At 41.8% G+C, this 27,916-nt stretch overlaps 1 protein-coding gene across 4 annotated transcripts in view; it reads left to right on the top strand.

The window, feature by feature from the left end:
* The window catches only part of KMT2A (lysine methyltransferase 2A), a 78,847-nt gene that overhangs the window by 26,819 nt on the left and 24,112 nt on the right, over positions 1-27,916 (top strand). For 2 of the 4 annotated variants that reach the window (XM_044257934.1, XM_044257935.1), the window contains 20 exons: positions 502-571; positions 3,181-5,834; positions 7,878-8,055; positions 8,949-9,183; positions 10,755-10,819; positions 11,445-11,822; positions 12,175-12,248; positions 13,400-13,531; positions 14,095-14,208; positions 18,434-18,580; positions 19,230-19,325; positions 19,559-19,679; positions 20,772-20,894; positions 21,310-21,494; positions 22,967-23,140; positions 24,273-24,383; positions 24,686-24,759; positions 25,370-25,563; positions 25,890-25,996; positions 27,101-27,238. In XM_044257934.1, coding sequence (XP_044113869.1) covers positions 502-571; positions 3,181-5,834; positions 7,878-8,055; positions 8,949-9,183; positions 10,755-10,819; positions 11,445-11,822; positions 12,175-12,248; positions 13,400-13,531; positions 14,095-14,208; positions 18,434-18,580; positions 19,230-19,325; positions 19,559-19,679; positions 20,772-20,894; positions 21,310-21,494; positions 22,967-23,140; positions 24,273-24,383; positions 24,686-24,759; positions 25,370-25,563; positions 25,890-25,996; positions 27,101-27,238 — 5,370 coding nt within the window. The remainder of the gene's footprint in view (positions 1-501; positions 572-3,180; positions 5,835-7,877; positions 8,056-8,948; positions 9,184-10,754; positions 10,820-11,444; positions 11,823-12,174; positions 12,249-13,399; positions 13,532-14,094; positions 14,209-18,433; positions 18,581-19,229; positions 19,326-19,558; positions 19,680-20,771; positions 20,895-21,309; positions 21,495-22,966; positions 23,141-24,272; positions 24,384-24,685; positions 24,760-25,369; positions 25,564-25,889; positions 25,997-27,100; positions 27,239-27,916) is intronic. The other 2 variants (XM_044257936.1, XM_044257937.1) reach the window with 1 other exon arrangement.

The raw sequence follows: 27,916 nt of genomic DNA on the forward strand, positions 1-27,916 counted from the left end.
TCCTGAGTTAAGGAACTGACAATTATGGCAATTTCAGTCTCTATTAATATTTAGTAGACAAGAGATTACGATATAGTTTATGTTATTCCTTATGTGTGTGTAAACTTATCTACTTGTTGAAAAGATTTGTTTGTTTTATTGGGGCTGTATATTTCTTTCATTGTACTGATTTGCTTACTTGAATTAAAGCCGTTCTTTAATTGTTTTGGGCTGTATCTATAGTTTGAAATTTAGGACTGTCCCCTGTGTATTATGCACCAAAGATGACATTTCAGTGCATTGTTCAATTACTACACAGCTCCTATTTGTCTGTAATGAAGCTGTATGACTGGATCATTTATTTCAATGTTATTTGTTTTATATTATCCATATAAATGATAGCATTTAATATATAGAGTCTAATTTTCCAAATTCATTTGTGTCTCCTCTGGGCATTTCTTAGGGATATGTTCACACTTGTGTTTTTGTTTCTGATTTTAAAATAATTTTCCTTTGTTGTAGGATGAGCAGTTCTTAGGTTTTGGCTCAGATGAAGAAGTCCGAGTACGAAGTCCCACAAGGTCTCCTTCAGGTATGGCCAGTCAAGTGCATGGTGCCTTTTGTTTGTTAAGAGACATGGCTTCCCCTTGCTTTCTTTGCATATAAAGGATGATCTTAAATACTTGGGGGGCGGGGGTTGCCTCCTTCTTTTTCTTTCGCACTAAGTAGGAGATGGCTTATGAACTGGACCTCTTTATGGGGGTCTTTGTCGGGCCACTAATGCTTTATTCTTTATAATGCTTCTCTGTGGGAGCTAGCTGGGACATGGGGGGGGGTTGTGGTCAATTTTCATGGAATGACTAAAAGACCTGGTAATTGGAATGGAAGGTAACCCGCTCAGAGCATCCTCAGATTCACAGATTTCAAATGATAACAGTAGTATATACAACTTTGGGAATAATCTGACTGTTGCTTTTTACAGATGAAGTTCTGCTGTTGTCAAAGAACTAAAAACAAAACATTGGCACTGTACGAAACTATTTTATCTCATCCTTGAAAGGCTGTATTAAAATAAAGAAAATAAAAATGATATGGGGGTATTTCCATTTTTAAGCAATATTTGTCATTGTTCTTGCCAAGAAAATATCTCGAATGTCTTGAAATTCTAGACTTGGAGAAGTTTCCTGAGAGAGCCCTCAGTGGAATAACATGCCATGGCTTGCAGAATTCTAGTCTGTTTAGGAGAGGGATCTTCTGAGGAAAAAGACATTCCCCATCAGTGCTGCCTTTCTGACTTCTCCTGTGGTTTGCTTTGCTTTGATTTGGATGGGCAGTTTAGTTAAATATGATGTTGTTAGTGGTTCTGTTCTTTGATAGCGACTTAGTTCTTGATGTCAGTTAGCATATGGTGTTCTCTTAAGAGTCATCATGTTTATATAGTAATCTAATTCAGACACTAAGTTGACAGTATCTTTTTTCCCATGTGGCGGGAATGTTGCCATCCTACTTGGGAGGAGTTAGCCAGTAGTACCCCAATGTCTGTGCCACTTAGACAGTAGCTACATTCTCTTGAAGATGTGATGAATCTGAAAACTTCATAATGGAACATGATTTTAGAGATCATCTGGTCTGACCCTTCATTTCTAGATGACAGAATAAGGCAGGGAAAATATGTGATGTGGTTACTCATAACAGACTTGTGAGTTCCCTGAATATGTTGTAGATTAACAGAACTGGGCTCTTTTCCGTTCTGGTTTTTCTCCTTGTCCACCAAAAAAATCTTTTAAAAATTGATTAAAAGAGGTTTTCCTAAAGTCCTATGAGTGGCTAGGTTCAAGTATAGCTTGATGATCAGGACTCTTATGATATACTTCTGGGTAGGGGTGATTCACAACTCTTCCTTGAATGGTTATCAATCTACCTTGAATGTTGTCTTGTCTCTTTTTTTTGTTTTTTAAACTATCTGGGTATGCTTCACTAATGAGGAAATGAAACTTAGTTTTCCTGCTGTCTATTACTTAGTTGTGATTAGCATATATTGAGAGTGGATTTATGAATCCATAATGAATTAAAGGAAGTTTCAAGTTAATTGGTGAGAAAAACACATTTAGGAAGCTAAGGAGTAAGACCTTTGTTGATTTCTGTTCTGTTAGGAAAGTTAGTTCCATTGTCTAAAATGTTCATCATACTGGCATAAATCTCTTTAGATTCCTATTAGGGGAAGTTTTAGTCTCAGAAGAGTGTTGAGTCATATCAGAGGTTGGAAAGTCGTGAGCTAAGAGAAGATGTGATAGACCAGGGAGCTCTTAATCCATTTAGAAAATCCAGGTTTATAGGAAGAATTTTAGAGAACAGCCTTGTTTTTTCAAGTCTCTTGATAAAGTAGCAAGTTGAGCTGTTTTATAAATTGGCAAAGTCCTTTTATTTAGAATAGCAGAAATCTGGTTTAATAAACTGTTGATTCACACTTGACATCAATTAGGGTTAAATCTTTTTTGTAACCTGGGACTAACTAGTTCAAGAACTTGTAAGTGGAGGAGTAAATTAATTACATGTCCCTTCACTGAAGAGTTCACATGCCACTGAGTTTAGTGATCTTATTCTGATGTCTTGCGAATGGACATTTTTCCATTCAATAAATCTTCCTTGGTTTACTTTGAGAAAACAGACTGAAACTGTAGGAAGCTGAGCTGCCCAGGTGCTTTCCTGACAAAAGTTGGTATGTTCCCAGTTGAAGAGCTCCTTGTTCAAATTTATGAAAGCCAAAATTGCACTGAAAAGATGGGACGACTTACTATGAACATGTTCTCAAATATTAATCTTGGTGGCTAGGATATGGAAAAAGGGGCATAGGTTTTTTTGGTAAACCTATTTTTTTTTTTAATTAAAAAAGCTCCCTCGCTCACCTGAAATGGTAGAAAAATCAGTTTTGCATATTAATCACTTGGTTGAAAATCTGTTACTGTTATCTTAGTTCTGTTCCAAAAGTTAGATGTTCTAGGTGGAATGTTACTTAACTTAGTTTCTTTGAGGCAAGTTTTTGGTGAAAAGAAACTAAGCCCAATTAAGATATTTTATTGACTCACTAGACCCAGGTAGAGGTCAGTACAAAATGGCTTGTGCTAGAATATATTCAGCTTAGTCACGACGTGAACTACAAAGCTAAATGTATGCTCTTCATTGTTTAATTTTTATACACAGTTAAAACTAGCCCTCGAAAGCCTCGTGGGAGACCTAGAAGTGGCTCTGACCGAAATTCAGCTATCCTCTCAGATCCGTCTGTGTTTTCCCCTCTAAGTAAATCAGAGACCAAATCCGGAGATAAGATCAAGAAGAAAGATTCTAAAAGCATAGAAAAAAAGAGAGGAAGACCCCCCACCTTCCCTGGAGTAAAAATCAAAATAACACACGGAAAGGACATTTCAGAGCTACCAAAGGGAAGCAAAGAAGATAGCTTGAAAAAGATTAAACGGACACCTTCTGCTACATTTCAGCAAGCCACAAAGATTAAAAAATTACGAGCAGGTAAACTCTCTCCTCTCAAGTCTAAGTTTAAGACAGGGAAGCTTCAAATAGGAAGGAAGGGGGTACAGATTGTCCGACGGCGAGGAAGGCCTCCATCGACAGAAAGGATAAAGACCCCTTCAGGCCTCCTCATTAACTCTGAACTGGAAAAGCCCCAGAAGGTCCGGAAGGACAAGGAAGGAACACCTCCACTCACAAAAGAAGATAAGACAGTAGTCAGACAAAGCCCTCGAAGGATTAAGCCGGTTAGGATTATTCCTTCTTCTAAAAGGACAGATGCCACAATTGCTAAGCAGCTCTTGCAGAGGGCAAAAAAGGGGGCTCAAAAGAAAATTGAGAAAGAAGCAGCTCAGCTGCAGGGAAGAAAGGTGAAGACACAGGTCAAAAACATCCGACAGTTCATTATGCCTGTCGTCAGTGCCATCTCCTCACGGATCATTAAAACCCCCCGCCGGTTTATAGAGGATGAGGATTATGACCCTCCAATTAAAATTGCCCGACTAGAGTCGACACCGAACAGTAGATTCAGTGCCACGTCCTGTGGATCTTCTGAAAAATCCAGTGCAGCTTCTCAGCACTCCTCTCAGATGTCTTCAGACTCCTCCCGATCTAGCAGCCCCAGCGTTGATACCTCCACAGATTCTCAGGCCTCTGAGGAGATCCAGGTACTCCCTGAAGAGCGCAGCGAGACCCCCGAAGTTCATACTCCACTGCCTATTGCCCAGTCCCCAGAGAACGATAGTACTGACAGGAGAAGCAGGAGGTATTCCGTGTCCGAGAGAAGTTTTGGATCTAGAACGACTAAGAAGCTGTCGACGCTGCAAAGTGCCCCCCAGCAGCAGCCCTCATCCTCTCCGCCCCCACCTCTGCTTACGCCCCCCCCGCCGCTGCAGCCAGCCTCCAGCATCGCTGACCACACACCGTGGCTCATGCCTCCAACGATCCCCTTAGCATCACCATTTTTGCCTGCTTCCGCTGCTCCCATGCAAGGGAAGCGCAAGTCTATTTTGCGAGAACCGACGTTTAGGTGGACTTCTTTAAAGCATTCTAGGTCAGAGCCACAGTACTTTTCCTCAGCAAAGTATGCCAAAGAAGGTCTTATTCGCAAACCAATATTTGATAATTTCCGACCCCCTCCACTAACTCCTGAGGATGTCGGCTTCGCGTCCGGTTTTTCTCCATCCGGTCCTGCTGCTTCAGCCCGATTGTTCTCACCACTCCACTCTGGAACAAGGTTCGATATGCACAAAAGGAGCCCTCTTCTGAGAGCTCCGAGATTTACTCCAAGTGAGGCTCATTCTAGAATCTTTGAGTCTGTCACCTTGCCTAGTAATCGAACTTCTGCTGGAACATCTTCTTCAGGAGTATCCAACAGAAAAAGGAAAAGAAAAGTCTTTAGCCCTATTCGGTCTGAACCAAGATCTCCTTCTCACTCCATGAGGACACGAAGTGGAAGGCTTAGTACTGCCGAGCTGTCACCGCTCACCCCGCCGTCTTCTGTCTCTTCCTCGTTAAGCATATCTGTTAGTCCTCTTGCCACTAGTGCCTTAAACCCGACTTTTACTTTTCCTTCTCATTCCCTGACTCAGTCTGGGGAATCTGCAGAGAAAAGCCAGAGACCAAGGAAGCAGGCTAGTGCTCCAGCAGAGCCATTTTCATCCGGCAGCCCCACTCCTCTCTTCCCTTGGTTTACCCCAGGCTCTCAGACTGAGAGAGGGAGAAATAAAGACAAGGCCCCCGAGGAACTGTCCAAAGATCGAGATGCTGACAAGAGCGTGGAGAAGGACAAGAGTAGAGAGAGAGACCGGGAGAGAGAAAAAGAGAATAAGCGGGAGTCAAGGAAAGAGAAAAGGAAAAAGGGATCAGAAATTCAGAGTAGTTCTGCTTTGTATCCTGTGGGTAGGGTTTCCAAAGACAAGGTTGTCGGTGAAGATGTTGCCGCTTCATCTTCTGCCAAAAAAGCAACAGGGCGGAAGAAGTCTTCATCACTTGATTCTGGGACTGATATTGCTTCTGTGACTCTTGGGGATACAACAGCTGTCAAAACCAAAATACTTATAAAGAAAGGGAGAGGAAATCTGGAAAAAAACAACTTGGACCTCGGCCCAACTGCCCCATCCCTGGAGAAGGAGAAAACCCTCTGCCTTTCCACTCCTTCATCTAGCACTGTTAAACATTCCACTTCCTCCATAGGCTCCATGTTGGCTCAGGCAGACAAGCTTCCTATGACGGACAAGAGGGTTGCCAGCCTCCTAAAAAAGGCCAAAGCCCAGCTCTGCAAGATTGAGAAGAGTAAGAGTCTTAAACAAACCGACCAGCCCAAAGCACAGGTACTCTTTTCCGTCTTGCCTGTTAGAACTCAGCAGTTTATCGAGACCCTTCTGTGAGTGAGTTTTAGCCGAAGTGTTTCAGTGATACCTACTTCCAGGAGTCAGGAGAAGGGCAGAGGACGTGGTGGCATTTACAGCGGTCCTTCAAGGACTGGTAGAATTTTGACAGGGGAGAACATTTTTTTTTTTTTTTTCTTTTTCTTTCTTTTTTTTAAGAGAGAGTACGCACCTGCATGTGACGGCAAGCAGGTGGGGGTAGACGACCCTGGAAAGAGACAGATTCTTAAGGTCCATGACCAGCGCAGAACCCAACTCGGGGCTTGATCTCACGACCCTGAGATCATGACCTGAGCTGAAATCAAGAGTAGGACGCTTAACCGACTGAGCCACCCAGGTGCCATAGGGAAAACATTCTAAACAGAGGGCACGGTGTGGGTGGAGGAAAAAGTATGAGACACATTTGAGAGGAATGGCTGATGGCTGGACTGGGCTGCACAGGAAGGTGGTGACTTAAGGCTGAAAGATAGTCTGTACCTCGTGGGTTTGGTATAGTGGCATCTGTGACCTGATGTTGAAGATGCATTTTTGTAGTCAAATTGGTTTACTGTCGTTTACTATAGAAAATGGGGTGGAGGGGGCGCCTGGGTGGCTCAGACGTTAAGTGTCTGCCTTCGGCTTGGGTCGTGATCCCGGGATTCTGGGTTGGAGCCCTGGATCAGGCTCCCTGCTCAGCGAGAAACCTTCTTCTCCCTTTCCCACTCCCCCTGCTTGTGTTCCCTCTCTCGCTGTGTCTATCTCCCTGTGTCAAGTAAATGAATAAAGTCTTTAAAAAAATAAAACAAAAAAAACCAAAAACGGGGTTGTGGAGGGGCTTCTCTTCCTCTGAGTAGCAGGTGATTAGAGCAGTAGGTAATAAGCATTTTTACATTGGCAGAACACAGATGAGAAGCACTTAGCCTTAAGTTGAAGGCAGAAAAGCTGTAGGATTCAGTTTGTTAAGATGACAAATTTTACAAAGAACAGGTTTATTTATTTTATTTATTTATTTATTTATTTTTATTTATTTATTTTTTTTTAATTTTTTTATTTTTTTTATTTTTTTTTTTTTAAGATTTTATTTATTTATTTGAGAGAGAGAGAGACAGTGAGAGAGAGCACGAGCGAGGAGAAGGTCAGAGAGCGAAGCAGACTCCCCATGTAGCTGGGAGCCTGATGCGGGACTCGATCCCAGGACTCCAGGATCACGCCCTGAGCCGAAGGCAGTCGTCCAACCAACTGAGCCACCCAGGCGCCCCTTATTTTTATTTTTTTAACAAGGTAGCTGGACGCTGGCCTCTTCTGAGAAAACCTGCTGATCTTTAGGTTCTTTTTAAAAATTGCCGTAGTAGATAACGTATTTATGTCCACATACCAGGTTAGGTTAGGATGACCACACATTTAGGTTTTTCATGTTGTTCAGCCTAGGGCCATATTTACATTTAGTAATTTTGCCAGTTGAGAGTTCTGGCAGGAGTATGGTGGGATTTATTTCTGATACCATTTTGGATGTTTTTTGGTTAGCCTCCTAGTGATAGGAGCAGCGGCTCTTTAAAATGCGAGATGTTTGTGTGCCGAGCTGTAGCCTTTCACGCATACAGTTATAAGTCGTCTCCCCTACTTCTCTGTTGATCGGGGAAATAGAAGAAATAGTCTGTGATTAGATAAGCCCTGTTCACTCCAGGCCAAACTTTTGCATAATGCAGCTTGAGTTTTGAGGGGAGTTTTAAAGCAGTGGTATAATGGCAAATAAAAACTTAGTTGATGTCTGTTTTTTTTGTTTTTTTTTTTTAAATTAAGAGCCCTGCCCCCCTTTTTGGCTGCCAATTTTAGAATACAGAGCTAATCGATTTCTGTAGCTTGTCATGGCCTATCATCTGGGAATAGCTAGAACTGTATATGTTGCTTCTAGATTGTAATAACCTACCAGCTACACCTTGGCTTCATTTATTTACATTCTCAACAAGTGTGCTTGCTCTTGTTCGTTTTGACTTGCCTCTTATTCAGGGTCAAGAAAGTGATTCATCAGAGACCTCTGTGCGAGGACCCCGCATTAAACATGTCTGCAGAAGAGCTGCCGTTGCCCTTGGCCGAAAACGAGCTGTGTTTCCTGATGACATGCCCACCCTGAGTGCCTTACCATGGGAAGAACGAGAGAAGATTTTGTCTTCCATGGGGAATGATGGTAGGTCAGGGGTGTCAGCCTTGGAGTCTGAGCAGATTTGATTAGTTTGTTGGTCATTCTGGGGATACCTAGTAGGCTCTTCATAGCACTTTGTGTTAGTCTGGGTCCTCCAAAAAGCAAATGACAAGGGTGTATTAAGAATGCAAGGGTTACACTAGAGAAAGTGCCCAAGAGAGAAAATGGGAGGGAGCTAGGGAAGGCTGGGGTAACAGTCAGGCTGCTGTGCAAGTGGGACCCCAAGGAAAGAGCGGGAGGGAGGGTTGGGCAGAATCTTCCCAGACTGTTTTCCCAGAGAGTTTGGCAAGGCTGTCAGGGAGTCCTTGAGCAAAAGCTGACGGTTGTCTCCCAGGAACGGGCCTGCCTTAGTATCCCTGCTGTGCTCAGTCCCTACCCGGGAGCAGCCCTGTGGTAAGTGTGGCCTTGGCGTACTGCTGGATTTCAGAGCACAGCCGTTGGCCCTTGCTTGGTCAGTGAGCTCCGTCCCCTGTGCTTGGAGGTCTGGGAGGCATATTCTCATGGTTGCATTTTGATGCTGGATGGCTTAAATGCTAGGTGACTGCTCATATGAAATGGAGAGGTTTAGAGAATCTTAAGAAGCATTCAGTTTACATTCTTGGTTTTAGGTTAGACTGTGTTTTGTTCTCAGTGTTCAGATTTCTGCTTCCATCAAGCTGCAAGTTATAGGCGTTTTTTAAAAAATTTAAAGAATTATTTAAAACAGGCTCTGATTTCTGCCTAATATTTTTATTATGATGTATTTCATTTTTGGAGTCCCAGTTAAAATGAGGCTTGGATGTATATCATGATATGAATGGATTTTGAGGAATTCCGCCTCTGCTCCCAAGAAAGAATTTAGACACTCCCTCAGAACTAATGACACGTTTCTTTAACAGACAAGTCATCAATTGCTGGCTCAGAAGATGCTGAACCTCTTGCTCCGCCCATCAAACCAATTAAACCCGTTACCAGAAACAAGGCGCCTCAGGAACCTCCAGTAAAGAAAGGGCGACGATCCAGGCGGTGTGGGCAGTGTCCCGGCTGCCAGGTGCCTGAGGACTGTGGTGTTTGTACTAACTGCTTAGACAAACCCAAGTTTGGTGGCCGAAATATAAAGAAGCAGTGCTGCAAGTGAGTGGGTGTCTTCCTCTGAGGTGTGGACCTCTCAGCCATGGCGGTTGTGTGTTCATGCCTGGACTGTTGCAGGGATGCAGCCGAAGGCTGAGTGTGGTTGTGTCATGTCTCCTTGACGTGCAAGGCTAGTTGCAGAGTTGGATTTTGTGATGTGGCCAGGTTTGGGCTGTCCTTAAATAAGAAATACTTGGGCAGCGCTGTTTAGTAGAAAGTCCTGCAGTGGTGGAAGTAGTCTCTGTCTGTGTAGTCCGCGTGGTAGCCATTAGCCGGACGTGGCTGTAGAACACTGGAGGTGTGGTTAGTGTGACCAAGAAACTGCTCTTTAATTGCATTGCATTTCAATTCATTTAAATTTAAATGGCCACATGTGCCTAGTGGCTACCATATCAGTGCAGCTCTGGAGGGCTTCCATGTAAACACTGACGAATTTATATATTAATATTTTATACGTTATATCAGTTATATAGAAGTCACATGTATATGAAATATTTACATATAACTGAGCTGTAATTTATATTTAATGTATATATTATAATATCTATTTGTATTATAATTTTTCAGGTCAGTTGAAATTAATCTTTATGGTATTGAGGAAAAAAGTGATATCTTAGTCTAAGGCCCTTGGCTTTTTAACTCCCAGAGTATTTTCATGCACATGGAGTTTTTGATCTGAAAGTTTTGATTACTCGATCTCTTCTCCCTTTTTTAAGCCAGTTTATGGATTCACTCTCTGCTCTTTGGGATAATTTGTTTTAAATGGGTCAAGAAAGTTGCACAAACAAATTTTAGTGACAGAGCATCTCATAAAGTGCCTGCCACACAGAGGACATATTAGCAATAGGTATTTGCTGAATGAACGGTAATATGAAAGTGATTTATAGAAAATGTGGTTGGGAGAAGTTAGTTCAGGGGAGACAGTTTCTAGGAGACAGAAGGAGTTCTGGGCTCTGCTTTAGTCTGGCCTTAAGCAAGAATCTTGTCTCAGTCCCACTAGTGGAAAGAAATGAGACAAATCACAGATCAGCAGAAAGGTACATGATTGCAGGATAAACCTGCACTGTAATTTGGGGGTTGAAATGTATTCAGCTCAGTTTTAGACTTCAGAGTAAGTCTTAGTTTCTTAGTTAAATTGAGAAGTGAAATGTATATCAAAGCCCCCTGAGATGGGTCTGTTGCATCATAGTGTCAAAGGACTTGCTGGTTAATTTTCATCCATTTTTATTCAGATTACTATATGAATATTAATCTCTTAAGGGAACAGAACCAGTTTGACTTTAAGAAACACCAGCTGATGATTTTGTGTGTGTGGTGCTAAGTTAGTATTGGGTTATAAGAAATTTGAGTCCCATTTCAAAAATAATTTGATATTTATTCCTTTTAGACCCTAAAGGTAGGTAAAATTGCTGATCGAAGCATTCAGAGGCTCAGATTGAATCTTAGTACTTTTTTCAGCTCTCAAAATAAACCCTAATGAAGGTTCACTGATTTTTGCAAGCAAATTAACACTTGTTTCAATGGCTTTCCTTCTAAATGTTGTTTACTTTTTATGGTGTCCCTTGTCATCCTAGGATGAGAAAATGTCAGAATCTACAATGGATGCCTTCCAAAGCCTACCTTCAGAAGCAAGCAAAAGGTAGCGTTATCTGAAGATCTTCCCCAAATGCTTCCTGCTCTAATGCCAGAGTCATGTACATCTGGTGTAAATAGAATGCCAGTTTCTCGTTCGGTTGTCGTTTGACTGCTCTTCCCAGCAAGTTGGTGGTGGTTGAAGCTGGGTGGCAGTTACATGAGGGTTCATTTTACTAGTCCCTTTACTTTGAAATGTTCCATAATCAAAAAAACTTTTAAATTCCTGGAACAATTCCAGTCCATTCCGTTTCTGAGAGTGACACAAATACCTCCGTCTCACCTGATCAGCTCTCCTTCCGGTGTCGACTCAGCTGTAGGGCACTATGAACATGATTGTACTACATCCCTCTGCTTCTGTCTTTTTTTTTTTTTTTTAAAGACTTTATTTATCCATTTGACAGAGAGAGATTACAAGTAGGCAGAGAGGCAGGCAGAGAGAGAGAGGAGGAAGCAGGCTCCCTGCCGAGCAGAGAGCCCGATATGGGACTTGATCCCAGGACCCTGAGATCATGACCCGAGCCGAAGGCAGCGGCCCAACCCACTGAGCCACCCAGGCGCCCCTGCTTCTGTCTTAAAAAGAGTTTTTCTCACTTACTACAGATAAATCATCTTGGCTTTTTCCCCCCTAGCTGTGAAAAAGAAAGAGAAAAAGTCTAAAACCAGTGAAAAGAAAGAGAGCAAGGAGAGCAACGTTGGGAAGAGCGTGGTGGACTCTGGGCAGAAGCCTGCCCCGTCAGCAAGAGAGGACCCCGCCCCCAAGAAAAGCAATAGCGAACCTCCGCCTCGAAAGCCCGTCGAGGAGAAGAGCGAAGAAGGGAACGCCCCTGCTCCAGTTCCTGAATCCAAACAAGTTACCACGCCAGCTTCCAGGAAGTCCAGCAAGCAGGCCTCCCAGCCAGTGCCAGTCACCCCTCCACAGCCATCCAGCACAGCACCACCGAGAAAAGAAGTTCCCAAGACCACTCCTAGTGAGCCCAAGAAAAAGCAGCCTCCACCACCAGAATCAGGTGAGTGAGGAAAGCCAGAAGAAGTTACTGAGCCAGAAATACCAGCAAAGAATACCAGTATCTTTCTTAAACAGCATTTGGAAACCTAAAATGTATATTTTTGAGCCTTTAGTTAAGGAAAATTAGCTCTCTTTTAAGCTATTTATATAATAATAAAGAAATAGAAGCAAAAAAGCAGTTAAGTTGGAGGTATTGTCTTAATTTCCTCTGTAAAGCCTAGAGTTTAAGTCAGTTTTTGTGTTTTCTAATGCCCCTTTCTTCACAGGCCAGTAAGTCCTGAGGTGGTCATTGCTGTTTAGCACGAACTCTGAGTTTAGTGGCATCTGACTGCAATTTATTTTGAATTCTTTAGGTCCAGAGCAAAGCAAGCAGAAAAAAGTGGCTCCTCGCCCAAGTATTCCTGTAAAACAAAAACCAAAAGAAAAGGTGAGGAGAGATTTGTTTCTCAGCCATTGCTCAGGGATGTGTTCCATTCTGCAGGGACATAGTATTATCCTTGACATTTACGTGACTGAGTGAGTGAACCCGTGGATCTGCTTCTCTGTAGATGGTAGTGGACTTCCTTAAAATGAAAGAACTTCCGGTTAGGCTTTAGCTCATTTTGTTTTTTGTCTTTCCCCTTCTTTGTGGCCTTCCGTGCTTAGGCTAACACCACAGGGTGCTTACTGTGATTGTTCTTTGCCCTGAGCATGCTTTAATGATACTGGTCTACAGCAGTCACCCTTCCCTATGTCCACTATGTTTATTATGAGGAGAGAGAGGTCTTGAAGAATCTTCTGGCTCAGGGTGCCTGGGTGTCTCAGCCGGTTGATTGTCTGACTCTTGATTTCTGTTCCGGTCATGATCTCAGGGTAGCGGGATCAAACAGCGTAGAGTTTCCCTCACTCTGTGAGAACGTGTGCTTTTTTCTCTCTTTCTCAAATAAACAAATTTTTCAAAAAAAAGTTAAAAAAGAAAGACTCTTCTGGCTCATTCTGCTGTCTCTCTGTGCCCCCGTAATGGTGTGGTGAGCATCCTTGCTAGTGCACCAGCAATGCGAAAGAGAGGCAGATACCAGGGTCTTAGGAAGCCTTGCTCCGAGGTCATTGTCTGGCTTCTAACTGTGGTGATAAAGATGGTTACCCTGACGAGTTGAAATCACTGAGGGTCACAGAGCTGCGAACACTGCTATGACCATCCGTTTTAGCAAGAGTGGAATGATCAGCCCCAGGTTCGATGTGCAGCCCAAAGATCTAGAAAAATGATCGAGAAAATGGCAGAAAAAACTGCTCCCATGCTGTCTCTTTGGTTTTATTGTGCCAACAACCTCAGCTGGCATCATGGACCACGAAAAAGCAAGACAAGAACCCATAAGAGGGAGAAAGTCCCAGAATTCTTCTAGGGCTGTAATGCATACATGAAATGCCTCCATGGAAAAAAGAATCTGAAGATTAACTCTCTGTGTCTGTGGAATACTTGTGTTGGAAGCGTGGTTTCCAGAGCTCTTAATTAGATTGGTTGTTTGCATTATTACCTGTTGCAAAAGTGTGGGCAAGTGGGATGTGGTTTTGTTCTTTATCCATCTTCTGTCTCTATAGGAAAAGCCACCTCCAGTCAGTAAGCAGGAGAACACAGGCACTTTGAACATCCTCAGCACTCTCTCCAATGGCAATAGTTCGAAGCAAAAGATCCCAGCCGATGGAGTCCACAGGATCAGAGTGGACTTTAAGGTAAAAGTGTTTCGTGACCATGTAGCATGTCGAGCGTGATGGGCTTCAAATCAGAAAAATGGTGTTATCCAGGGTATTGATGAAAGAGGGGGAGTTCAGCACCCAGTCAGGGAGCGAGAGCTCCCCGTTGGCAGGTGGGTTCAGGTGTGAGAGCGCTCTGGTCCGTGTGGTGAGGTCACCATTGACGAGCAGACAAATGAATGCCAGCACCAGCCTGAGCGAAAAAGTGCATTTGGATGAGAACAGCGTCTGAGGAAATAATTCTTTCATTTGAGAATTCTCCAACCATGATGATTGCTTGAATCAGCAAAGCTCTAAGGAAAAGTCACTCCTGGGGTATCTTTGCATTCTCGTTAACATGAATTAAACCAGTAGGTGAGCATTTTAACAGTTTGTGTCTGAAACGAACAGTTTCTAAAGCAGCAGTTAACTCTTGAACCCAGTGAAACGAAGTCTTCTTGCCACTCCGGTGTCACTCGGAATTGATGTTTGCTGGCCTTGTTCTCGATCCAAAGCTGTGTCTCCAGAACACTTGCATAAACGATCTGTCTCTCTCTCCACAGGAGGATTGTGAAGCAGAAAATGTGTGGGAGATGGGAGGCTTAGGAATCTTGACCTCTGTCCCTATAACACCCAGAGTGGTTTGCTTTCTCTGTGCCAGCAGTGGGCACGTAGAGGTAAGAGGAGCTGCTTCTCGGTACCCCAGACAGTTGAATGGTAGATGATTTTGCTGTGATGAAAGAAATCATTTCTTTTGTCTTGTTGGTATGTAGCAAGTACTATCCTCTCTTTATTTTTGATTTTTTTTTTTAAAGATTTTATTTATTTATTTGAGAGAGAGAGACAGTGAGAGAGAGCACGAGCGAGGAGAAGGTCAGAGAGCGAAGCAGACTCCCCATGGAGCTGGGAGCCTGATGTGGGACTCGATCCCGGGACTCCAGGATCACGCCCTGAGCCGAAGGCAGTCGTCCAACCAACTGAGCCACCCAGGCGTCCCTATTTTTGATTTTTTATTTTTTTAAAGTAATCTTTGGGGTGCCTGTGTGGCTCAGTGCTTGGGCATCTGCTTTAGACTCAGATCATGATCCCCAGGTCCTGGGATCAAGCCCCATATCAGGCTCCCTGCTCAGTGGGGAACCTGCCTGTCCATCTCCAGCTCCCCCTGCTTGTGTTCCCCTCTCTCGCTATGTTTCCCTCTGTCATCAATAAATAACATCTTAAAAAAAAATTTTTTTTTTAAACTAATCTTTATGCCCAGTGTGGGGCTTGAACTTAGAACCCAGAGAGCAAGAGTCGCACTCTCCACCGACTGAGCCAGCCGGGTACCCCTACTGGCCTCACTTTAATCCAGCTAATGAAATGCTTCAGAAGTTTTTTTATAGATTTCGTGAAGGAATCTGCTTCTTAATAGAGGAGCAGAATTACGGAGTGTAAATGTTTTAATGGTCTCATCTCTTAAATGCACTCTTTTTATTAGAGTTGTGGTAGTTCTGCTAAATGTCCAAGCATGGCAGAAGTATATGTGCTAAACCCTTCTATCTCTATATATGGTACACACAAGAAAACACAAGTTTTCTTTCAGTACTGTTCATGATGATAATAAATAGGAGACAACCAAAAGTTTGTCAGTAAGGGGCAGGAGTCTTTAATCATAGGATATGCATATAAGAGTAAAGATAATAATAATAATATAGATGTATAGTGACTGTCCATGACACATCACTGAGTTAAAAGAAGTGATACAGTGCACTTCTGGAAAAAGAAATAGCTATCTTACATTGACTGTCAAAATCCCCTTGTCTATAAAGAGCTCTTAAGCAATTAATAAGAAAAAGGAACAACGCCCAGTAAAAATAAATGGGCTGTGGACAGGAATATGTAATTCACAAAATGAGAAATAAAAACATGGTGATCAGGGGTCATTAAGCCTTCTGATGACCGAAAATTGGACGTTAAAGCATGATTAAAAAGATCATGTGAGAAGAGGTGCCGGCTGGCTCATTTGGTGGAGGTTGTGAGTTTGAGCCCCACATTGCCATAGAGATTGCTTAAAAAAGTAAAATCTTTAGAGACATTGGGGTGGCACAGTTGATTAAGAGTCTGACTCTTGGTTTCAACTCAGGTCATTATCTCAGGGTTGTGAGATCGAGCTCCCATCAGCTCCGAGTCTGCTGGAGATTGTCTCTTTCCCTCTCCTGTCCCCACCTCTCCTCAGTAAATAAATTAATAAAATCTTTTTAAAAAAATAATGTTGGGGGAAAAGGATCATGTGGAAATAGGGACTTCCTGTTGGTGGAATCTAAGTTAGTTGCAGTCTTTCTTTCTGAGGAAACTGTTCAGAAATACATATTTATCCTTAAAATGAACATACTGTCTAACCCAGCAGTGGCACTCAAGGCATTTATCCTAAGGATATAATTAGAGAAATCAACAGATAGGTATATGCATGCGTAGGTATGTGTGATTATATGTGTGTGTACAATACATACATATATATATATGTGATAAACCCTTCTATCTCTATATATGGTACACACAAGGGTTTTTATTTCAGTACTGTTCATGATGATAATAAATAGGAGACAACCAAAAGTTTGTCAGTAAGGGGCAGGAGTCTTTAATCATAGGATATGCATATAAGAGTAAAGATAATAATAATAATATAGATGTATAGTGACTGTCCATGACACATCACTGAGTTAAAAGAGCAGGTTACAAAGTAGTATATTTAAAGCGTGATCCCATTTTGGATTTTGGACATTTTTTAAAAAATGTATATGCAGAAAGAATTGTGGAAGGATTTACACCAAAATCTTGAAAATGTGATTGGATTAGGAGTTCCTTGTTTTCTCTTTATCTTTCTTTATCCTTTCGAGTCTTCTGCAGTAAGTATTTGCCACCTCTGCAATAAAGAAGTAAAAGCAAGATTTTAAATCAGAAGCAGTAGCTTGTCACTCATACAGTCCTCACTTCCAGAATACTTCCTTAGCTTGTTACTTTATCACATGTGTTTTAAGGTCATGAAGAAATTCCAAGACCAGAGTATCGTGTACGTATTGAGCAATCAGGCAAACTCACTAGCTAAGAGATTCAGTCCTGCCCACTTGCTATGTTAAATTGTATGGTAGTAAAATACAACATATAGTATATTATATATATTATATTTCATATATATAGTATAATATAATACCATTATAAATTATGGTATTCAATCATTAAGCAAATATCTTAGTGCCTATTATGAACAATAACATTGTTCCAAGTGGTGGGGCTGCTTTAGATAATATTAACACTAAGAATATTCAGTTCACAAATGTCAGGGCTTTACCGTATCTCTTTTGCTCATAATCTTAATGCTTTCCCTCCTCACATATGCTGCCCACAGGAATAACTTGTAGCTCCAGTCCTTCAACTTCTGTGATAAAACAGTTTTTTTTTTTAAAGATTTTATTTATTTATTTGACAGAGAGAAATCACAAGTAGATGGAGAGGCAGGCAGAGAGAGAAAGGGAAACAGGCTCCCTGCTGAGCGAGAGCCCGATGCGGGACTCGATCCCAGGACCCTGAGATTATGACCTGAGCCGAAGGCAGCGGCTTAACCAACTGAGCCACCCAGGCGCCCAAAACAGGTTTTTTTCTTTCAGAGTATAATTGCTTTAATTTAAATTGTGTAGTTGTGCACAGCAACCCCACGGGATTCCTAAAAACTGAACTAGAGATTGACTAGCTCACTGCCTGCAGCATACTCCTGCTACAGTGTAACCAGGGTTTGATGAATTCTGATATTCGAGGTTTGTTTGTTGGTTTTAAGATTGATTGATTGATTGATTGATTTGTTTATTTATTTATTTATTTATTTATTTTGGGGGGTGGGACGGGCAGAGGGAGAGGGAGTCTCTGAAGCAGAGTCGCGGAGTGCAGAGCCTGATGCCGGCTCCATCCCAGGACCATGAGATCACAGCCTGAGCCCAAACTGAGTTAGGTGCTAATCCAACTGCGCCACCTACAGATCCCTAGACATAGAATTTTTAAAAACTTTCTATGCTGACGTTATTTCAGATTTGCAGAAAAGTTACAAGAGTAATACAAAGAATTACCATATACCCTTCACCCACATTTCCCAAATGTTCATATGTTTATTTGCTTTATTCTTTTGTGTGTCTGTATTTTACAAAGTGAGAAATAAAATATGTACATACATTTTATATATATAACACATTTTTTTCTAAAAATTGGGAAGTTGTAGACCTGTCTTTTTACATCTAAATATTTTACTATGTATTTCGTAAAACCATGGGCATTCTCTCATATCATCACGGTATAGCTGTCAAAGTGTGGAAATTAACAAATTTCTGTTTAAATTTGAAATTAACAAATTACTGTTATCTATAAACCTTATTTAGCTTTGACCAGTTGTCCCAATAGTTCTGCTATGGCAAAAGAAAAGTCTGGGTCATCCTCATTTAAATTTTTAAAAACTCCTTAACATGAAAATAACATTTCTAAGATTAGAGATGGAAAGGACAAACAAGAGCTTGCAACTGTCTTTAGTATCTTGTAGGAAGCCTTTAACCCTCCCTCTTTCCCCCTCCCCATAGCTCTTGCTTGTACCTCACCTTCGGCACTTGGTGCATTCTGGTAAATCTGGGATTACATTTATTTTGTTACTTTTTGAATTCTACCATTATTACTTTAGGCCCCTGCATCTCCTGCAGTGCCTAATCTTGTGCTTTTTTTTCATAGTCATTGCTAAATGATTATGTATTAAATTAAACACACACACACACACACACACACACACACCTCCCCCATTGGACTCCTAAAGCCTGAAGTCTGTAAATAGCATTTGGTTGATGTCTCTACATGTTATTTGACAACTTCTGTGTTCCGGTCTTACCCTAGTTTGTGTATTGCCAAGTCTGTTGTGAGCCCTTCCACAAGTTTTGTTTAGAGGAGAACGAGCGCCCCCTGGAGGACCAGCTGGAGAACTGGTGTTGTCGCCGCTGCAAGTTTTGTCATGTTTGTGGAAGGCAGCATCAGGCTACCAAGGTATAAAACTAAGTAACAGAACTATTTAGAGCATTACTCTCTATCTCTGTTTCTGCCTTTTGGTTTAGGGTTTTGTATCTATATTTTTACTCCACTGACTTAGTCTGTTCTGACTATTTAATTGGGTATAGTTCATTGCCTATTTTTATGTTTTAATTTAGGGAATATAGGAGAAAATGTGGCATTAGATTAAAATCCCCCCCAAAACTCCAGTCTGCCTGATAAGAATATTCATCTGGGTGCCTTTGGCAGGGCACAAGTCCCACTGCTTTCTTTGAGAGTAAAATAATTTAGGAGACAATGTAAATTGTTCTAGTGACGTGCGATACTTACTTGAAGGTGAATATGAAATGGGCACTAAATGCTCATCTGTGTGTGTGTCTGTGTGCGTGTGCGTGTGTGTGTGAGATACCCACTTTCTTGCCTTCATATTTTCTTCCTTTTTTTTTTATTGGCATATAGCAGACGTACAATATGATGTGAATTTTAGGTGTGCGACTCAGTGCTCACCATGAGATGCACAACTGTCACACATTATGACAGTCTCACGGACTGTATTCCCTTGGCTGTACTTCTCATCTCTGAAACTTAGTTACTTCATAACTGGAAGTGTGTACCTCTTCATCCCTTGCCTTTGTGTCCCCTACAGCAGCTGCTGGAGTGTAATAAGTGCCGAAACAGCTATCACCCCGAGTGCCTGGGACCAAACTACCCCACCAAGCCCACCAAGAAAAAGAAAGTTTGGGTGAGTACCCATATGACGCTGTTGCAGAGAGAACTGACGTTGGGGCTCTTGGGCTTGTAACGGGGATCCCCTTGCTAGAGTATGTCCCTGTGACCGTTTTTCGGTCTCATTATTAGGAAGAGCCAACCCAGGAAAGAGGTCAACTTGAGAAATGGATTGCGTATGAGGTCTCTTTAAATGAGATGAGCTCTTAAAAATAGGGAATTCCCTTTGAATTTTTTTTCCTTTTCCAGATCTGCACCAAGTGTGTGCGCTGCAAGAGCTGTGGATCCACAACTCCAGGCAAAGGGTGGGATGCACAGTGGTCTCACGATTTCTCACTGTGCCACGACTGTGCCAAACTCTTTGCTAAAGGTACTTTTAAAAAGCCGGTTTTGTCAACTTGTAGAAGTTGTATTTGGTGTTTTGAAGGAGAACTGGACACTCCAGTTCAAGGAAGTAAAAAGTTTTATCTGTCTTGTCAGGAACACCATCTAGACCCATTTACTAAGTTCCTGATCTTGCTCTTTACAGCGGAGTATTACAGCAACTAGAAATGCTTTGTTAACTTATATGGGAAGAATTAAGGGGACTTTTTGTAATAACTAACCACAGAAGAAATGCTCTAAGCTAGTATTTCCCAGTATGAGGTATAGACATTTGATTGTTCCAGAAATGATTTTAGGTGGTACTGAGTCAAACATTTTAGTAGTTATGCTAGAAAAATTTAACCTAATAACTCATTTTACTGACTTACGATAGTAATGATACAGAGTTTACTATTGAATTTATTTTAAAGTAATCTATTAAGTAAAGAATAACAGAGGGGGAACGCCTGGGTGACTCTGTTGGGTAAGCATCTGCCTATGGCTGAGGTCATGATCTCAGAGTACTGGGATAAATTCCCGTGATAGGCTCCCCATCCAGTGGAAAGCCTGCTTCTCCCTCCTGCTGCTCACCTGCTTGTGCTTATTTTCTCTGTCAAATAAATAAATAAAGCTTTAAAAAAAAAAGAGAGAGTAGTGGGAGTGCATGGATAAAGCAAATTGATGAAGGCTGTCATTTGTGTTGAATTTTAGGAACTGCTGCTCTGAGCTCTAACTTAAACCACTAAGAATAAGGAGAGAGTGTAAATTAACTGCTTTTTTAATCCCACCTCTTCACCTCTTTTTGAAAATACAAACCTTTCTTTGGAATGTGTAAGAGAGAACATTCTCTCATTCTTTTTCTCCTGTGTTCTTTGTAAACTCTACCTCGTGACCTTCAAAAATGAGTCTCAGTAAAATCAGTGGCATGTTCTAAGAGCTCAGGAAAACCTGGACACTTGACAGAAGTGTGAGCATTGCATAGTAGGTCCCCGCTGGCACCTGTGAGCAGCTGCAGAGGAGAGCTGGCACACGGAGCGAGGGCCTGGGAGGCACTGGTGTGGAAGCCGGAGTGCTGCTGAAAAGTGTGCTTTGCTTTCAGGGAACTTCTGCCCTCTCTGTGATAAGTGTTACGATGACGATGACTACGAGAGTAAGATGATGCAGTGTGGAAAGTGTGATCGTTGGGTCCATTCCAAATGTGAGAATCTTTCAGGTACAGAAGGTTGGAGTCTTTTTATTACAGTTTCTTCTTTCTTGGTACATTTATAGTCCCCAAAGTAATTTGTAAACATAAAAGTTATGGCCGTGTTGTTGCTTGAAGTCTTCTGAAATTTCCACCCTTATAAGCACCTTCTTGTCAAGTCGTGCTCATTTATCATGAACATATCCCTTTAAAGTATGTATTTGCTGTTTTTTGTGGGTGCCTTAACCTGTTGGTTCTCCAGTAACCAAATCCTGGGCTAGCGTTAATAGTGTCCCTTCAGAGATCAATATGTGCTGGGTTCCTGGGGGACGTTAAGAGTCCTGCTGCCGTCCCCAGGGTACAGCTTTGTATTAAGTTCAGGGGAGTAGTGTCCTCTTCTCCCTCTCTGCCACTCTTCAGAGCACCTCAGCATTGTGGGTTTTTGTTTTTCTAGATGAGATGTATGAGATTCTGTCTAACCTGCCAGAAAGTGTGGCCTATACCTGTGTGAACTGCACCGAGCGGCACCCTGCAGAGTGGCGGCTGGCCCTGGAAAAGGAGCTGCAGATCTCTCTGAAGCAGGTTCTGACAGCTCTGCTCAACTCTCGGACCACCAGCCACTTGCTTCGCTACCGACAGGTCGGCCCTGGGAGTTCATTCTTGGGCGGGTTCAGCCAGCGAGGGGTGTTCGTTTGCTCCATTCTTCATTTAGTTTTATAAACTTACTTGCTTTGGCTTTCAGCCATTAAGAAAATCTTTAGGGGGGGCACCTGGGTGGCTCAGTGGGTTAAGCCTCTGCCTTCGACTCAGGTCAAGATCTTGAAGTCCTGGGATCAAGCCCCTCATTGGGCTCTCTGCTCGGTAGGGAGCCTGCTTCCCCCTCTCTCTGCCTACTTGTGATCTCTGTCAAATAAATTTAAAAATCTGGGGTGCGGGACGCCTGGGTGGCTCAGTGGGTTAAAGCCTCTGCCTTCGGCTTGGGTCATGATCTCAGGGTCTTGAGATCAAGCCCCGCATCGCATCGGGCTCTCTGCTCAGCAGGGAGCCTGCTCCCCGCCCCGCCTGCCTCTCTGCCTGCTTGTGATCTCTGTCTGTCAAATAAATAAATAAAATCTTTAAAAAAAAAAAAAAATCTGGGGCGCCTGGGTGACTCAGTGGGTTAAGTCTCTGTCTGCCTTTAGCTCAGGTCATGATCCCAGGGGTCCTGGGATCGAGCCCCACATCGGGCTCCCCTCAGCAGGGAACCTGCTTCCTCCTCTCTTCCTGCCTGCCTCACTGCCTACTTGTGATCCGTGTCTGTCAAATAAATAAATAAAATATTTTAAAAAAAAAAAAAGAAAGAAAGAAAACCTTTAGTACTGAGTAGGACCTTCTCTGGGGATTTTCTTTGCTGTTACTAATAAGAAATGTGTATTTTATACTCTGAGGGCTCTGGGGGGACAGCAATGAAAGGCTTCAGTGAAGAATAACCTGATCAGAGTTGCTTTTTAGAAAAAAAAAAATTCTGACTGGAGAGGGAGGAAGGATTGGCGAGGACAGAAGCTAGAGGCAGGAATGGTGGTCAGAAAGCAGTTGGAGTAATCTGGATGAGAGGGAGAGTGGCGGCCTGCTCTGACAGTCATGGACTGTCACTCTGGGAAATCCCGAGGGCTCCTCAGGGCAGAATTTGTAAACCACTAGTTTTTGTCCATTGAAGTTGTGAACTGTACATCTATGGAGTGGTCATTGGAAATACAAGGTAAAATGTTGGGCAAAATGCACGGATGACTCGAACTCAGAGCTAGGCTGCTGCTTTATCTCCTCATAGAGCTCCGTTGTTTGAATAGGAAAATTTGCCATCTCTGTCTCCCTCAGAAGGAACTGGACAGTTTCTGTGTCTTCATACTCCATTTGGAAGTTAGCGATTTCTAAGTTTATATGGTCAAATGATTACAGAACCGGCTCATTCTAACGCCCTTTTTCTGTTACTTAAGAAATCTGTGCTTATTTTCATGTTCTTAAAGTTTTATAATATGTATCATTCAGTACCATCTTTATTAATTTGAATAGAATTTTCACCGATGCCTCATTTTCAGTGTTACATAAAAGAAACCTGTTTTTCCTGGCAACAGGCTGCCAAGCCTCCAGACTTAAATCCTGAGACAGAGGAGAGTATACCTTCCCGCAGCTCCCCAGAAGGACCGGACCCACCAGTGCTTACTGAGGTCAGCAAACAGGAAGATCAGCAGCCCTTAGATCTGGAAGGAGTCAAGAGGAAAATGGACCAAGGGAACTACACATCTGTGGTATGTCTCTACCAACATTTCAAATGCCGGTTTAACTCCTTTGGGTCTTTGGGGGACGAGGCTGGGAGTAAGCACCAAGAGATGGTGTGTATTATATTTAGAAATGTCGTGTGGATTTATTTAGTTATTTATTTATTTTTAAAGTTTATTTATTTATTTGACAGAGAGGGATCACAAGTAGGCAGAGAGGCAGGCAGAGAGAGAGGAAGGGAAGCAGGCTCCCTGCTAAGCAGAGATCCCGATGCAGGACTCGATCCCAGGATCTTGAGATCATGACCTGAGCCGAAGGCAGCGGCTTAACCCACTGAGCCACCCAAGCGCCCCTGTCATGTGGATTTAAACACCTAAAAATATATGAGTTCTTTCAGCTCTGTGTTTCAGAAGATGGGAAGGTAGTGTCTCAAAAGATTATTTCTTAATTTGGCTGTCATCTGAGTTCTCTGAATATTATTTTTTATTAAAACTGTTTATGGAGGGGCGCCTGGGTGGCTCATTCAATTAGGCGTCTGCCTTCGGCTTGGGTCATGATCCCAGGGTCCAAGGATTGAGCCCCACATTGGGCTCCCTACTCAGCAGGGAGCCTGCTTCTCCCTCTCCCTCTGCACCCCCTGCTCCTGCTCTCTTATATCAAATAAATAAATAAATAAAAATCTTTTAAAAAAAAAAAAACTGTTCTTGGAAAGATGCTAATGTGAAGTTACTTGGTTTGCCTCTCTCAAAATCACGTCTCAATATTGTATTTTTCTATATAAGATACTCATTTATAAAAGGTATGTTTTAAAGTTATGGTTCTAAGAATGTATGGGAATGATTATCTGTTACTCATGATCCATATTTGCTGTTCAGTTGTTTATTTTAACCCAAATAAAAAGTTATGGCTCTCTTTGGGTTACTTATTGTGATAGAACCAGTTTATTTGCATGCTTGCCTTATTAGCCTGGCTTCTCTTGACTGCCCCAAGTTAATTGTGAACTGACTTATAGAGACCTCTGCTAAAGAGACATTATACTGCATTAAAATAGGGTGTCCATTTTCTGTTGGCTCTCTGGGCTGGGTGATTTAGGAGGGAAGAGGAAGTGGTTTTGAGAACACACTGTTTTATGAATAATTAATACTCTGTTTTCGTATACAGTTGGAGTTCAGTGATGATATCGTGAAGATCATTCAAGCAGCCATTAATTCAGATGGAGGGCAGCCAGAGATTAAAAAAGCCAACAGCATGGTCAAGTCCTTCTTTATCCGGGTGAATGATATTAATAGTTCATGTTTTTAATGCTTATCTATGGGTAATTACTCCACGAACAGAACGGATTTGTTCTCTTCTCCATTTTGTTTTGCTCTATGTGTAAAACATCTTTTGGTTTAACTCATTCCTCTGATTCTTTGGGAGGAAGTTGGTGAGGTCACCAGAGTGGGTAGATCTTTCCCTTGGTGGCCTGAAATCATCCTCATATTGACTTAGAAGCTGGTGTGAAGTCGTTGGTTTTCTGTGGTTTCCAGTGAATGTTCACATGCTTACATTTTGTTTGTTTGCTTTTTTGTTAGCAAATGGAGCGTGTTTTTCCATGGTTCAGTGTCAAAAAGTCTAGGTTTTGGGAGCCAAATAAAGTATCAAGCAAGTAAGTAAATTCAGGATTACTTTTTTTTTCCACCTCATCAGCTAGAAATTAGAGTTCTAGATTAAGGTTTCTTTAGACTAGGTTTTAAGATTAAAAATTAGTCTATTGAAATACCTTTTCAGTGCTGATTTAGAGCTAATACGTAATGGTTATTATAGTCTATCACCCCTCTTTTTTCTTTATTATATTTTCTGCAGCTTGGCTTAACTTAGGGCATAGGTACAATACACGTGCTTCTATGTGTAGCTCGGTATTCAGACTTGCAATAGTTGGGCTCTGTATTACTCTTCAAATTGTGCTTACTATTGCTCTTGATTCTCCATATTTAACCTTAAATTTTTATTCCAATAAATCCTTTTGATTCTTTGGGAAAGTTATCACTTGCTTCTGGAAGTTTAACCAAGAGTCCTATATCAAGAATATTTTTTTTTTTTTTAAATAAAGTCCTGTATATTTAAAGAGTTTTCAGATTCTGTGGCTTGTCCTTATATTCTGTGAATGGCTTATGCATGGGGCTATGACCTGATGATATCAAGAATTGGATTATTTTGTATAGTTCCAGGTATATCGTAGGAGTTCAATAAATGCTTGTTGAATCAATTATTTTCAGCAGTGGGATGTTACCAAACGCAGTGCTTCCACCTTCACTTGACCATAATTATGCTCAGTGGCAGGAGCGAGAGGAAAACAGCCACACTGAGCAGCCTCCTCTAATGAAGAAAATCATTCCAGCTCCCAAACCTAAAGGGCCTGGGGAACCAGACTCTCCAACTCCTCTCCATCCTCCTACACCACCAATTCTGAGTAAGGCACCAAATGAGTCATTATCCACTTCTCTCTAGATGCAGCTAATTAACTCTGTAAACGTAAATATAATGCACTTGCAAGTTGGAAAGACATTTTCAGGTCCATCCTTAAATGTAATAAAATCATTATTTTTGCCTAGCTTGGCCTGGTAACAAGAAATCGACATAAATACTCTTAACAGATAGTGAGATAGCATAACTTTGAACAGTTTTCGAAGGTGTTTATTTTATAAGCCACAGCCTATTTAAGCCAAATTGGTTTTTTCTTCCTGGAAATCAGACCTAGTATTGCCGCTTTTAACTGGATGTCTTTTGGGTTCCAAGGTACTGATAGGAGTCGAGAAGATAGTCCAGAACTGAACCCACCCCCAGGCATAGAAGATAACAGACAATGTGCATTGTGTTTGACGTATGGTGATGACAGTGCTAACGTAAGTACCTTGGCCAACGGGGTCCTGCGTAGCAGATGCTCGTGGGAACTGTTGGGTCCTTAGTGTCTTAATTCGATGACTGGGTGCCATTTATTTAATGAATGTTTGTCACCTAGCTTATAGCACTTGCGGTCTTTTTTCTATAACTGATTAAGTTGATTTAAAAGATGATTTGCATTGGGGCACCTGGGTGGCTCAGTTGGTTAAGCATCCAACTCTTGATACCAGCTCTGGTCTTAATCTTTGGGTGGTGAGTTTAAGCCCACATTGGGCTCCACACTGGGCGTGAAGACCACTTAAAATTTAAAAAAAGAAAAAAAAAAAAAAAAGATGAGTTGCCTTAAGTTAACCTGTTGATGTCTGGTAGTTTCTACAGGAGACTTCTCAAAAAGATTTTGTGAAAGTCAGTAATGTACGTAAGTTTGCGTATGAAAGGCTTGTGTTTAATGTAGGCAGGCAGAATGGTTAAGATCCCCAGTTCTGGCAGCTGCCTGGATTCATTTCTGTGCTCTCTGAGGATTAAAGGAAATAATGCTTATGAAGCTTTATTTAGTACTGGACACATAGTAAGCGCATAATAAAAAGGTTATTTATTTATTTATTTATTTGACAGAGAGAGAGAGAGAGAGAGATCACAGGTAGGCAGAGAGGCAGGCAGAGAAAGAGAGGGAAGCAGGCTCCCCGCCGAGCAAAGAGAGCCCGAAGTGGGCGTTTATCCCAGGACCCTGAGATCATGACCTGAGCTGAAGGCAGAGGCTTAACCCACTGAGCCACCCAGGTGCCCAAAAAAGGTTTTTTAATGCAAGCTGAGAGGACTGGCTTTGAAATACGGTTTTGAAGAAATTAGTGCACACTTTCATAAATTTACCACATACTGCTTGTGTTTTGATTCGCTATGTTTATAAAATATTTCCCGCCTATGGATTCTATAAAGGTGAGAGGTAGAAACAGAAAAACATTGAGAAATGAGTTTTGATTTTTGTGTGCATCCCCAAGTTAAATAATTATTATTGATGTTATTTGACTGAGGTAAAGCTAATACCAAGGAAAACCTTCTTTGACATTATATTCTTTAAAGAAAAAAGAAATCTCTTGATTTCATAGGATGCTGGCCGTTTGCTTTACATTGGCCAAAATGAGTGGACACATGTAAATTGCGCTTTGTGGTCAGCAGAAGTGTTTGAAGACGATGATGGATCACTAAAGAATGTGCACATGGCTGTGATCAGGGGCAAGCAGCTGGTAAGACCTGGTGTAAATGTTATGGAAAAGATTCCCCTCAGTTTCCAGATGTTCTATCTGTGGCTTCATGATACTTCATTGAGGTTTTACATTGCCTTCAGAATGGTTAGCCAGCGACAAATGCTGGTGTATACTGTAGGCAAATGGCTACTCTGACCTCTGGGGGTTGGTGCATAAGAAATAGAAGACAGAGTATTACCTAGTTTGGGAGACAATTTAAATGTGCAAGAAAGGTGTTACTTTATTAAGTGATTTAGACAAAATGATCTTGGAGGTCCCAGTTGAATCAGCACTCTATGGTTCCATAGGAAGAACCCACATAAATACACTCACAGGAAAAGGATGAAGGAAATGATCAGTAGATGCTGAGAATCGTCAGAAAAGGCCATGAAGGAGTAAAATTTTAAAAGCTATACTTTGAAAGAGGAGAGAAGATGAAGAATTATCAGAAAGAGAGAGAAACAAATAAAAAGCCCATGTAGATTGTATGGCGAGCACAAACAAAAAGTCTTCTGTGGAGAGGGGAGCCCAGACTGTGACTGTGACAGAATAAGGTGGTGACATTCAGGCTTGCTGAAGGTGATCTTTGAATTGTGAAATAAATTGTAATCTGTTAAGTCTAGTAACTAGAGAACCCTTGTGTTTCTGCCTGGTATAATCTTTCTAGAACTGAATTCT

The sequence above is a fragment of the Neovison vison genome, chromosome 7 (genome assembly GCF_020171115.1).
Source record: "Neovison vison isolate M4711 chromosome 7, ASM_NN_V1, whole genome shotgun sequence".
Classification (NCBI taxonomy): Eukaryota; Metazoa; Chordata; class Mammalia; order Carnivora; family Mustelidae; genus Neogale; species Neogale vison.